Source organism: Plecotus auritus (genome assembly GCF_963455305.1).
Source record: "Plecotus auritus genome assembly, chromosome: 2".
NCBI lineage: Eukaryota > Metazoa > Chordata > Mammalia > Chiroptera > Vespertilionidae > Plecotus > Plecotus auritus.
This window is the reverse complement of record NC_137771.1, coordinates 176587638-176600428: the sequence shown is the minus strand read 5'-3', so window position 1 is coordinate 176600428 and position 12791 is coordinate 176587638. Positions and strand designations below refer to the sequence as shown.

The following is a 12791-nucleotide window of genomic DNA, read 5'->3' as shown; positions in this document are numbered from 1 at the left end:
CTGAATGTATCACTAGTTTATGTTACACTGGGTTTCTGAAGGTACTATTGGTTTGGAATACACTATGTGCTCCAAGTGCTTGTCTACATTTAGGAAACTGACATATAACCATCCACCAGTCATTTGTTGCCATTTTGTACCCATTTATTATGCAAGGCACTGTCTATACAAGAACAAATCAGATAGGATCTTGGCCCTTGTGAAACTTGTCTTTGAGTCAGAGAGGAAGGGAAGCAGGTCTGCAAAGCACTAAGTGAAAAAAAAAAACCACGCTCAGTTTCTTTGATCTTCTCTTCTGCTTTCTATTTAGTGGTCTAAAAGACATTTAGTAATGCTTAACTTCTATTTGAAATGTAGGATAGGTTAGAAGAATCAAAATATATTACTTTCCCTTGCTTGAACTTATAAAATTTCTCTTATAATGTTTCAAAGTTGTAACAAAAATCTAAGAGAGTTCTTGAGGTAAGGCCTGGCTTTTTTAAATGTAAGTTTTGCTGACATTAAGTATGAATATCAGAAAAATATATTTCTAAAGAGGTAAAAAAGAAAGATGTAAATACAGATTTAAGAATTAACTGAAAAAGTGTTATAGGCAATTCTGTTTTAAACAGCTTCAAAACAGAAGCATTTAGGAGGAAATTCTCTCACATTTGAAAAAAAAATGTATAAATAGATTTTCCAATCTTAAAGGGAATCCTTTAAAAGAAAAATGTTCGATGCTTTTGAAATACTTGAAATCAAGACTAGACCAGCTTAAATAAAAAATATGAATTTGGCATTTTAAAAAACTGTCCTAAAAGAACAATTGGTGTCCAAGAATCTATGTCAATTGCAGTTATGTCCTGCTTTTTGAAGTCAGGGTGTTAAATAACTGTAAACATCACCATATCCCAGAGATAAGACTTACATCCAAACGCCTATATAAATCTGGAATATCAGCAAATAGGATGAATAGACACACAGCCAGCTGTACAATCAGCACAAGGACAAATATATCTGAGGAAATAAAAACACATGCTATCATTTAGAAAAATCAGAATATAGAGTGTCACATCTATTGAAAGACATATTCTAGATTAATGCTGATTAAATTTACTTGATTTCCACATCCAAACACAGCATAATAAATGGAAAGTACTCATTTCTATGCAATGGGTCTCACCTCTAAAATGCCTATGCATGTCCTTGAGGCAAGTGGAAATAGAGGGTAACATTGACAAAGTACACTTAGATTATTACAAGAAGTTATTTTTATTATTACAAAATAAATGCCATGAAGGCATTCAAGTATCTGAGTGTCTTTAATGCAAATCATCCACCTCAAATCTTTTTCTGGGGGAAAAGGATGGCTGTAAATAAACATGTTTAAATTGCAATCATGTAGAGGTCACTATTCTATTGCTTTGTCATCCCAAGAAGAAGGGCAACATAATTTTCTCTGAACAAACTTTTATGAGGATATTGACTTTTCAACTTGTGCTTCTAAATTTTTCTGATTAGAGGGGGGTAGTGATGGTGTCCAAATAAATATCCTGAAAGCAGGTCACATATTTCTAACATACACTCTGCTCCCAGCCCAGAATGTAAGGAAGTAGGAGATGCTTTGGCCAAGAGCCTCCACAACTGTCTGTAGTCAGGTTCCTCCAGGCTGAACCCACTCCCAGCCTGCCAACCACACAATGCCAACCTGCCCATTGTCTTCATGGCAGGAGACATGTTCCAGCTGAGTGCTATGTTCCTCCTCCCCACCTCCTCCAGGATGAATTCTGACAAGCAGAGAAATAAATGAGTCTTTCCAACTTGGAGTGATCCCATGAAAAGACACCTAGAGACAAACTTCTGGTGAAGGTAAGAGGTGGATAAAGAAGCCTTAGCATTTCATGCAGCTTTGAGGGAGGGAACAAAAGACCACAAAATGAGGTTGCACAATGTGTTTTACAGCAACCTGGAGTGGAAATGAGGATACCCTGAATAAGTGTCAACTCTGTAGCGGCTCCCTGAATGACCCAGTCATGTGTGTCTTCCTCTCTGATGACCTCTCACCTCTGACACTGTACAATTCTACTCACAGTTTTTATAGGTCGGCTGCCTAAATGGTTTTCCTTTAGAGAAGATAAGAGCCACAATAATGCAGTTGATTGTTCCCAAGAACCATATAGTTGTGTTCTCAAAACTTGTGAAGTCATCATTACTTCCAACTTTTTCTGGAGCAGTTGGTGGCATGGTTAAATTTGAAATGCTTTTATTTTGCACTGTGCAGGCACTAAAATGGAAACCAAAGAAGCCAATGAAGTAAGATGACAGACACCTATGGAGAATACATGAAAGACTCCGTGACCTCAGTGTTTCTATTATTGCCAGCACTTTGGGAAAGAATATATTGAAAAATAAGGAGAAAGAAACCAGCACAGATAGAGCTATGTTTTGGATAGGTAGATAAATGATAGATTAGATAAATAGATCCAAGTTATTTATTTAAAAAATTGAGCACCAATCATGTATATTAATGCTATGTGGGAGAGAGAGAGGTGAGTAAGTCATGAATCTTTCCCCTGGTGTCTTAGTATCTCTTAACATTTGTAAGTAGAGTGACTACATAAGTTATTGTTCAATAGGAACAGATTTGAACGTGGAAAGAAAAGATATTAATAATGTCATTGGCTATCAGGCTTAAACTGGGGATGTCCAAGCAACCTACAATGCATGGCCAGCCTTGATAGAAAAGATGGTCATAGAGGATCATCTAAGACAGGCAAAGATGAGTGCCAATGAATGTTACTATCAAGTTTTATCACAGAGAAATGAAGGTCACTGGAAAAGTACACAAGGGACTAAAGGAAGCCAAATCCTTTGGCAGAATGAAGACTCAGTTGCCTCCTGCTGTATGGGCCAGGTGATGGTTGATAGAAATTAGAGAGTGGGAAGCTGGCATCAAGTCTGTGATCCTACCTGTGCATCTCCATGTTGTACCAAGGCTGCCTCTGAACCAGAATGAAGCCCACAATCTGCATGGCCAGGCTGAGAAGAATGTTGAAAATCACAGAGAGCAGCAAAGGTGGGGAGATCAGCCGTCCCACGGGTCTGAAAGGCACTAGCTTGGGGTAGGCACCATTCAAATTCACTGTAAAATAAATTCAAGTTTTATATGTATGAGAGCAGGAAAATGTTATATTCTTATTTAGAAAAATGGTGTAACTTCTTGGGCCCACATATCTGAGGAAATTGACAAATCAAAGTACATCACAAACTGAATGAACAATTCAATAGTAGATTCAAACTGAAGTTATATGAGAAATTGTTAAGGCAGCAGACATAGAACAACCACAAGATGCCCTTTCTGTGTCTATTAAATGGGCAAAGACTATTACATTATAGGTGAGGGAGTATTAAAATGCACACTTTTCTTACACTGAGGGTAGGAATATAAATTGATAAAAACCTTCTGAAGGGCACTTTGGCAATGAATATGAAGAGACTGAAAAAATTTCATAACTTTTCATATAGTTATTTCACTTCTGGAATTTTATCCTATCCTAAAAATATACCAGAGATATAGAAAGATGTTAATTACAGCATCATTTACAATAAATTGTGGCACATCTATATAATGGAACAACATGCTGTCACTAAGATGTAATGCTTTCAAATACATAAGAAATTAAACTATGAGGACATCAGCAAAATAGCAGAGTAAGCAGCTCCAAGATCCCATCCCTCCATAGAAACCTTGAGAAACAAGCAGAAACTGTAAGAACCAACTTTGTCAGAACTCTGAAAAATACACAAAGGTTTACAGCATTCAAACAAATGCTAAATCAAGAGAAAGGCAACTTGAAAATATTAGGAAAGCTCTGTGCATTTTTATCTGCCATTGCCCCCTTTCCCCCCGGTTCAGTTACAAACTTGAAGATGGTAGCACACATATCAGATGGGAGACCCTGGTCCCTTATTACAGAGAGGGAAGAGCAGACTTTATCCACAGATTATTCTGCATGTCTGTTCTAACTTGTCTGGGGACTCCCGAAGCCCTGGTGCAAGGTGCTCATCTCTCTTTCACCTAATACAAAACTTACTTGGGGTGGGAAAGCAGCATGCACTGCTCCAAAGCACTGTAAGGTTAACAAAATACCTGCAGTCACTGAGGCCAAAGATGACACATAAAATAAATGTCTAAAGCCTGGAAAGAAAAGCTAAAGTTTCCTTGGGAGATTGTGGTATTCACAATTGCCTGTGCGTACTGGGGGAATATGGAAAGCCATGTACATGACCAGGACAAGATTCATGCTCAGAAATGACCAGAAAACCCCTATGCTTTCAGTTCTGGATGACCTCTTGACTCAACACAAGCTTGGCTAAGTGTTGAAGTGCTCAGCACATAACCAATCTGCAAAGATTGGGGAAGGTATTTCTTTGTTCAGATTTTTTAAACTCACAGAGTTCAAGGAAATCTCTGTCAAAACACTACCTGAGCCTGGTTGGTGTGGATCATTTGTTGAGCACAGACCTATGAACCAGAAGGTCAGGGGTTCAATTCCCAGTCAGGGCCCATGACCAGGTTGTGGGCTCAATCCCCAATGTGGGGTGTGCAGGAGGCAGCCAATCAATGATCAATGATTCTCTCTCATCATTGATGTTTTTCTCTCTCTCTCCCTCTCTGAAATACACACACACACACACACACACACACACACACACACACACACACACACCAGAGGCCAAGTACACGAATTTGTGCATGGGTGGGGGCCCATTAGGGGTGGGGCCGGCTGGGGAGAGGGACTGTGGGAGGGTCTTAGGGCATGTCCAACCCATCTTGCTCAGTCCCAATTGGCTGGACCCCAGCAGCAAGCTAACATGCTGGTTGGAGCATCTGCCCCCTGGCAGTCAGTGCATGTCATAGTGAGCAGTTGAGCAGCCTTAGCATATCATTAGCATATTACATTTTGATTGGTTGAACAGATGACTGGATGACCGGACACTTAGCATATTAGGCTTTTATTATATAGGGTATATATAAATAGAAAAACCCTGGAGATGCTTGTTATCATAGAAGAAATGAGTATTGTTTTCAAATATCTGAAAGACTGTCCTGGGGAGGAATTCAGACTATGCTGTGCCTCCCCAAATGGCAGAACTGTGATGGGAAAACTTACACAGAGATAGATTTGGCCTGATGTGAAGAGAACTCTGTTAACAATAAGGACTGTTCAAGGGTGTTCTTTCAATAGATTTAGCAAGTATTTAATGAACTCCTCTGCTAAGTCAGGCTCTGTTAGAGGTAATGGGAAGACAGCAGTGATCAAGATAGACAGGGTGCTACTCTCATGAAGTGCACACTCTGGGTGAGGGGAGGCAGGAAAAACATAAAACAGATAAATATCATACTTTCCGATTGTGACAAGTACTGTGAAAAAATAAAGCAGAATTGTGTGCTACGGAATAACTGGCTTGGTCATTGTTTAAAGTGACCTTTATGATGTGATAACATTTGATCTAAAATCTCAGTAATAAAGGAAAGTCAAAGTCACATGAGAATCTAAAGAGAAAGTAGTTTGGGCAAAGGAAATAGCAAAATCAAAGGTGCTTAGATGATCACAACTTGGCAATGCTCAAGAGACAGAAAGACGCGGGTGCATGGAACAGTACACAAGTAGCAATGTGGTTAGACGTGAAGTCGGAGAAGTAGGCAAAAATAAATTCTGTAAGACTTTGGAATTAGTGGAAATGAGAAGCCACTTGAGCATTTTAAGCAAGAATATGACAACAATATTTAAATTAAAAAAGAAACTAGCCCTCTTATCACTGTTTGAAAGGTAAATGGAAGTGAGGGGAGGGCAGTAAGAGTTGAAGCAAGACAGTTGTATGGTTTTTGCAGTGATCTACAGAAGTGACAATGATTTGTGACAGTGGCTACAATAGAGATGTAGAGAAGGGATACAGAATATTTTTTGGAGGTAGAGCCAATAGGAATTTCATATATATTGTATGTGAAGAGTGAAAAGAAAGAAAGAGAAATTAAGGATGATTCCAGGTCTTTGAATAACTAGGTAGATTAATGGTGCTATTTTAAGGAATTTTATTTGTGTGTGTTTTTTTTCACTGACATATTTCAAGTGCCAATATCAATTAATGTTGACCAAGAATGGCAAGGCAAACAAAAGCTTTATTTGAAGCCTTAGAAAATGAAATTTATGGCACACAGATTTGGGTAGAAACCTGATTGTGCGCCAAGGGAAAGACAGAAAAAAATGTGGGGTTTCCAAAGGACTTATACAAGCTGTTTTGAAAGAGCTGTGATTGGTGCTGGCAGGCAGACTTACGCTATGCTATACATGATTAATTGTTTCTAGGTGAAATTGTTATTCCTTAATAGAGAGTTCAGTGGTGCAGAGCCAATTCAGGATGTAGCCATTTGTAGTTTAGCTCAGTTCAAAAGTTCACTTTCACATGGAGGGAGGTGTTAGCTTCGCTTCCTAGAGGCCTCCTCGTTCCATTTTGCATTGCTCTCTTGACAATATTAACTCCATTTTACTGGTTTTTTTTTTCCCATACCTATTTCAGTAAGTAGTACAGACTAAACAGTAAATATTTAATGGTTTTGTTAGCTATAATATCTGATAGAATAAAGAGTTCTATTTGGGCATGTTAGGCCTACATTCTGTTAAATATCCAACATTAGGTACTGAGTAGCTACATTTCCAGAGCTCAGGACAAACATCAAGGCCAGGGATGTAAATTTGGGATATATCAGCATGCATAGTCATAGAATTGGTTGAATTCACTTGGGCAGACAGTATAAATTGAAAATACAAAAGAACCCAATAACATTGTAATGAAGACTTGTAACATTTCCAAAGTTAGAAGACAGGTAATGAAGCAGAGGTCAGCAAAAGAGATGGGAAAACTGTCTTCACCAAAGTGATAGATAATCCAGGAGGGTGTGGTATCACAGACCCAGGAGAAGAAATCTTTCGCTGAAGGAGTGTGCTGTTGAGAAATTCAAGTACAATCAGGAAAGAGAAGTGGCCATTGCTGTCAACAGAAGTCACTGGTGGACTTGACAAGAGCAGCATCAATAAGGTGGCTGCTGAAGCATAGATGGTAGTTGCTCCCCTTGAGCATGTTCTCCAAAAAGTCTTTGAACAAGTTTTTAAAATAAGTTGGCATGATGGTTTTTAAGATTGTGATGAGAAGATATAAAAAGAAATAATGTGAAAGCAAGACCCTGAGGCATGTAAAGAGGCAATGGGAGACTTGCACTTTTTCATGTGTCAGTAGGGAGCATTCTCCCAGCCAGTGGTGGCTGGAGCTGGCTCACACTGGCTCACACTGGCCAATTTCTGCTAAATTTGAAAGCAAATTATTAAATGCAGCCATTATAAAAAATAAAGGATATAAACTTATAATTAAATAAATATATGAGAAACAAAGATAATGAACACTCAAAACTGATAACTTTTAAATTATTTTACATTTTAGAATTATCTCTGTTCTAGAAGTTAATAATGGAGATTACACTTAAAAGTGTGTCATGTCTGTAGCCATTACATTATGAACAAATTTTTTTTTAACTAAGGAAATATTCTTCCAGCATTCAAAAACCATTATCTAATTCAGAAATAAGTTGTTTACATCACTGATGGATGGTTAAAGTTTCAACATAAGTTTTTGTTGTTTTGTCATTCAGGGAAAGAAATATGTCAAGGAAGTTTTATGTGAAAACCAATTTAGTCATCAATAGCATAGGTTGACTATGGATACAAGAATTTGGTAAAACTCAGTGAAAGCATTTTGTGAGAATTAATTGACAGAATGGAATTCACAATAAAGACAGTGTATATTTGATTATTATTTGAAAATTGTTCACCACACATTTTTCTTTTCAGTAAAGTTTATGATAAATGTATGTGCATATATGTAAAATCATTTTTTTTGAAAACATGTGCCAACCTACCACTACATCCCCCCTAACACCAGCATAGACCAAGCATCCAAATTCATGCCCTTAAGTTAGAATCTGGCTGGTTGAAATGATAGAATTAGAGATGGCAAGTGGAGAAAGTGGGCATACACAACTAATTGGGAAGTTTGACAATAAGGGGGACAGCAGATAGTGGTGGATTTTGGTCAAGAATGAGTTTTTATTTATTTTTTAAATATTTTTATTGATTTCAGAGAGAGGAAGGGAGAAGGGGAGAGAGATAGAAACGTCAATGATGAGAGAGAGTCATTGATCGGCTGCCTCCTGCATGCTCCCTACTGGGATTGAGCCCAAAACCCGGGCATGTGCCCTGACCAGGAATTGAACCATGACCTCCTGGTTCTTGAGGCGATGCTCAACCACTGAGCCATGCCTTCTGGGCAAGGAAGAACTTTTAAAGAAAGAAGGTATGGAAATATATTTATATGCTGATGGGAATGATCCAGTAGCCCAGAGAAAAGATGACCATGATGGAGGAAGGGATTATTACATGAACAAAGTCCTTAAGGAGGTAAAGGGAGGTAGGATTCAAAGTACAAGTGGGGCTGTTGGCATTTATATGTAACAGAGAGGAAAGCAGAGAATTTGGTAAAGATGATGGTTAGTGCTTGGGTAGGAAGAAAATCCCATAGCAGGGAAATTGTAAAGACCTTCACTTATTAGTTAGAAGGTGGGAGTGGCAGTGGTTTAATGGCAAGAGGACCTTTCTCTGTTCTAGATCTTGTGAAGCTAGGATTTGGAGATGGAAAACATATAAGCTATATGTTAAGCACATTTCTCCTATAACTATACTTAAAAGCACACCAAAGTCAGCATTCCTGATTTTCAAGGTGGGTTTTGTTTTTGTTTTTGTTTCTTAATATTTAGTGACCTTTTATGGAAGCTTCATCTTTTGTGAAAAACAGCAAAATGACTAGCCAGCTTTTCCTTTGCTAGCACTTTCTTTCAGCGCTCAAAAATGAGGATTGCTTCCTCTTTCCCTCCTGTATACACCTTTGGGAATAAGTCAAACATCACATCTGCCTCAGCTGCTGCCCTCCCCTCCTGGTGGGCCTTCTGGGGAGCACCTCTGGGAAGAAAGTTTTAAAAACTTCTTACTTGTTGCACCAATAAGAGTTGTAATGGCCAAATCCTGGAACAGAAACTGGTAATTTGATAGGCTGTTCATCTCCTAAAAATAAAAAGGAAAACAGCTCAAAAGAGTTGTGACCTTCTGGATGAAGTTTGACATCAATTTCATTCACTTTCTCATGGAAATTTAAGATTGTCAAGTAAATTACCTAGAATATGGAGTGGTAAGAGGCCTATTTATATTGGTGGGAGTGCCAAAGGCAAGGCTGTGAAATCCTGTCTAACCAGGAGGCCCCTATCATGTGCATTCTGGGGTGGGTCCTTTGTGCATCACTATCTCCCCTTGCTGAGGGGAATAGCTCACTCTCCCAGATTCATCTCTGCTCTCTTCTCTACTTGTTAGCAAAAAAGTTGGGGTTTCATCTGACACTAAATGAGTGCATTCCCAACAGTAACAAGTGACAAATGTGTGGTGATCTTACCTAAATGTTACTGATGAAAAATGACAATAACTGAACCAACTATTTGCTTTCTTGGGTGTTGATAGAAAGTCCCTGATAAAGCACCTTGATGTTCTTGAGGAAAAAAAACATTTAGGCCTTACATATTTCAAGTAACTTACCCCTTGGTGGAAAGGCGATAATGATGACCTATGTTTAACTCTAGTTTTGAGCAAGTTATTGAGATTTCAAAATAGGATCAAATCTCTACAAATAACTTCTCCAGTTCATTCATTAGTGAGTGGGAAAAGACATAGGTAATCTGAAGATAACAGAGCTAAAACTTTCAAACAAGGAGTGAGAGGGCAAGACATAGAGATAAATCTAGATATCTCCAGCACAAATAGAGTTCCCTTTCTCTGTATTAGTTACTATGAGAAACCCCCACATGTTGAGTCCACAAGCAGTAGTCATGGATAGTCTCCTTTTATGTTTAGTTAAATGGTAAAAGACCTATGGTTTGTGTTTGTGTGTGTGTGTGTGTGTGAGTGTGTATGTGGTACAATATGCCAATTTTTAAATCCCTATGTGCAGAGAATCAGTAATATACTGGCTTGTACTAGCTCATAAAAGTCTATTGCTAGATTTTCAGAAACTTTGTGACCTGGTTGTTAAACACAGCCTATATAAAATCTTAAATAATACAAATTTACTATTAAATAAATTATGAAAACAGAGGCAATAAATACTCAAAACTTGGCACTTCCCAATCATTTTCCTATACTTTACTGCTATCTATGTTCTTGAGATTATTTATAACTCTTGTATCTATATGGTACAAGAACTACATAAAGTATGCTATTGTGCATTTCTCCCCACCTCCATGTTCAGCTGGATCACTTGACTCCAGCCATGGTGGGAGTATTTACACCGCTGAAATTGGCAAACATTAATAAGCAGGACTTATTTTTCCAGAGAGAGCAAGTTTTGAAACAATCCAGCACCTAATCAGAGAATTATCTCTTTAATGAGTGGTATGCAAGAGGAGAGTCACATTGGACTGGAAAAATAGAGACCTGGTCTAAGCAGGCCAGAGCAACAGCGAGAAAGTGATTTGTTCCATTCTGATCCTCAACCAGCGCTAGATAATGCTCTCTCAGAGAAATCACGCCAACAACTTTTCCTGTGTGTATGTATCAATTTCTGATTTATTTTCAAAACATGAACGATCGCCCTGACTGGTTTGGCTCAGTGGATAGAGCGTCGGCCTGCGGACTGAAGGGTCCCAGGTTCAATTCCAGTCAAGGGAATGTAGCTTGGTTGTGGGCACATCCCCAGTAGGGGGTGTGCAGGAGGCAGCTGATCGATGTTTCTTTCTCATCGATGTTTCTAACTCTCTATCCCTCTTCCTTCCTCTCTAAAAAAAATCAATAAAATATATTAAAACAAAACAAAACATGAACGATCGTTTTTAGAGGGGTTGTTAGTGCTCCAATTTCCTATTTGCACTTTAAGAGGCGTTGCATGTTGTGAGTGCACCGCCCCTTGTCCCAGTTCTCACTAACCAAGAGGCTAGGTCCCAAGTCATACCCAGTAGAGCAGCAGAACACCAACATACTGAATCATGCTGTACAGAGCCATGTACTTAAACATGCAAAATGAGGTAACGAGGGCGGCACGTCCTTCCCTGTGTGAGAAAAGAAATGAGAAAGTAATGAAAGTGATGGGACGAAATGAGGTCAGTTATTCTGTGCTTTTCAGCTGAGCTCAGGAGAAAAGATCAAAAGTCTGATTAACTCCATTGTGTGCCTGACAGACTGGACAGCCTCGAGCTAGTGGGAGCGGCTGTCAGCGAGCTAAATGGCTACACTTTTAGGAAAGGCCAATTCCACTGCAAGGTCCCCGGGCCTCGATGCAACCAGGGAGCTGGAATCCTTTCTGCAGACATTCTTTTAGCTCAGAGTCTGGGGACTTGGGCTGGTCCCAGATCTCATACCTACTCACTAATGTGATTGGGAAGGTCATTTCCCTTCTCTGGGTCACAGTTTCTTCATCTGTGAACCAAGGACTATAAGTAACATTGCAGGTTTTGGGGGCTATTTTCATGCAGGTGCTTCAGGAGTTTGGCCAAACATTTCATTCAGATTTCATTTGTGAGTCCCAACTTCTTCTAAAACTGGACTGAAATAATTTACACATTCAAATTAGTCATGTATCACATTTAAATAGACTAGAAACAATGGGTCTGTTCATTTTTGTTACTATTGTTTTTCTTTGGGTAAAGGGTATATATTTAAAGCATGAAATAAATTACTTGTAAAATGCCACTTTTATTTCTTTCATTTGGGAAAAAAATAGGGTGTAAATTTCTTCTGGTTGTAATGGTTTCCTGGGATTCCAAAGCCTGATCCTCACCCCCAGCTTTTTCCTGTACCAGGGCTTTGCTGCTGCCATTTGCTCTGCCTAGAAGTCGGTTTCTCCCATCCCTCACCTCCTTAGACACGCTTTCCCACACCACCTCACCTGGCACAGCCAATTCCACTTCCCTGGTCATCTTCCTACCTTTCACGTTGGCCCTGATTTATCTGTGCGTATGTTTATTGCCTGACTTCTTCACTGGAGGAAAACGTCATGAGATGGAGAGACGTCTGATTTACTCGCTTCTGCCTCCAACTGTTCCTGGCACTAAGTGTCTACATTATAAATGTTTGTTGAACAGATGAATAAATAAATAAATAAAAATTGGAAGGAGCTAGCCAAATCATCATTTTAATGTGGGAAAAAGAGTATGGTATTTGTAGATAAAACACATTTAAACAAAATTAATTCTAATACCATCTCCAATTCTATATGGCTGTGTCAGCTTGGGTAATTCTCTGAGCTCAATTTCTTTCTTTCCTTTTTTTAAAATTTTTACTTTTTAAATTTTTTTATTGTTGCCACTATCACACAAGTCTTCATGTTTCCCCTCCCCATTTGCCTGCCTCAACCCAGCCTTCTCCCATAGCCTCAATTTCTTTATTTATAGAAGAAATAGTGACCATTCCCACATCTCCAGGCTTTTTATACATTACCAGTATAAGAAAACAGGCATTAAAGCACTTTATAAACACATCCTATATAATAAAAGCCCAGTGACCATAACGGCATAACAACCAGAACAACCAGAAACCAGAACCACCACGGCCCCTGGCAGGTCTGGCCCTGCCACCCAGAAGCAGTTAGGGGCGATCAGGTAGGCAGGTGAGTGGTTAGGGGCAATGAAGCAGGCAGGCAGACCCCTGGGACTGATGTCTCAA

The 12791-nt window shown here is 39.0% G+C and overlaps 1 protein-coding gene across 1 annotated transcript in view; it reads right to left on the bottom strand.

Moving 5' to 3' along the window:
• Positions 1 to 12791, bottom strand: part of ATP13A4 (ATPase 13A4) — a 130383-nt gene that overhangs the window by 12375 nt on the left and 105217 nt on the right. Inside the window, exons 24-28 of the mRNA XM_080656236.1 lie at positions 11083 to 11179; positions 9080 to 9152; positions 2950 to 3121; positions 2070 to 2263; positions 908 to 996 (exon numbers count right to left, since the gene is read on the bottom strand). Of these exons, the coding sequence (XP_080512362.1) occupies positions 908 to 996; positions 2070 to 2263; positions 2950 to 3121; positions 9080 to 9152; positions 11083 to 11179 (625 nt within the window). The remainder of the gene's footprint in view (positions 1 to 907; positions 997 to 2069; positions 2264 to 2949; positions 3122 to 9079; positions 9153 to 11082; positions 11180 to 12791) is intronic.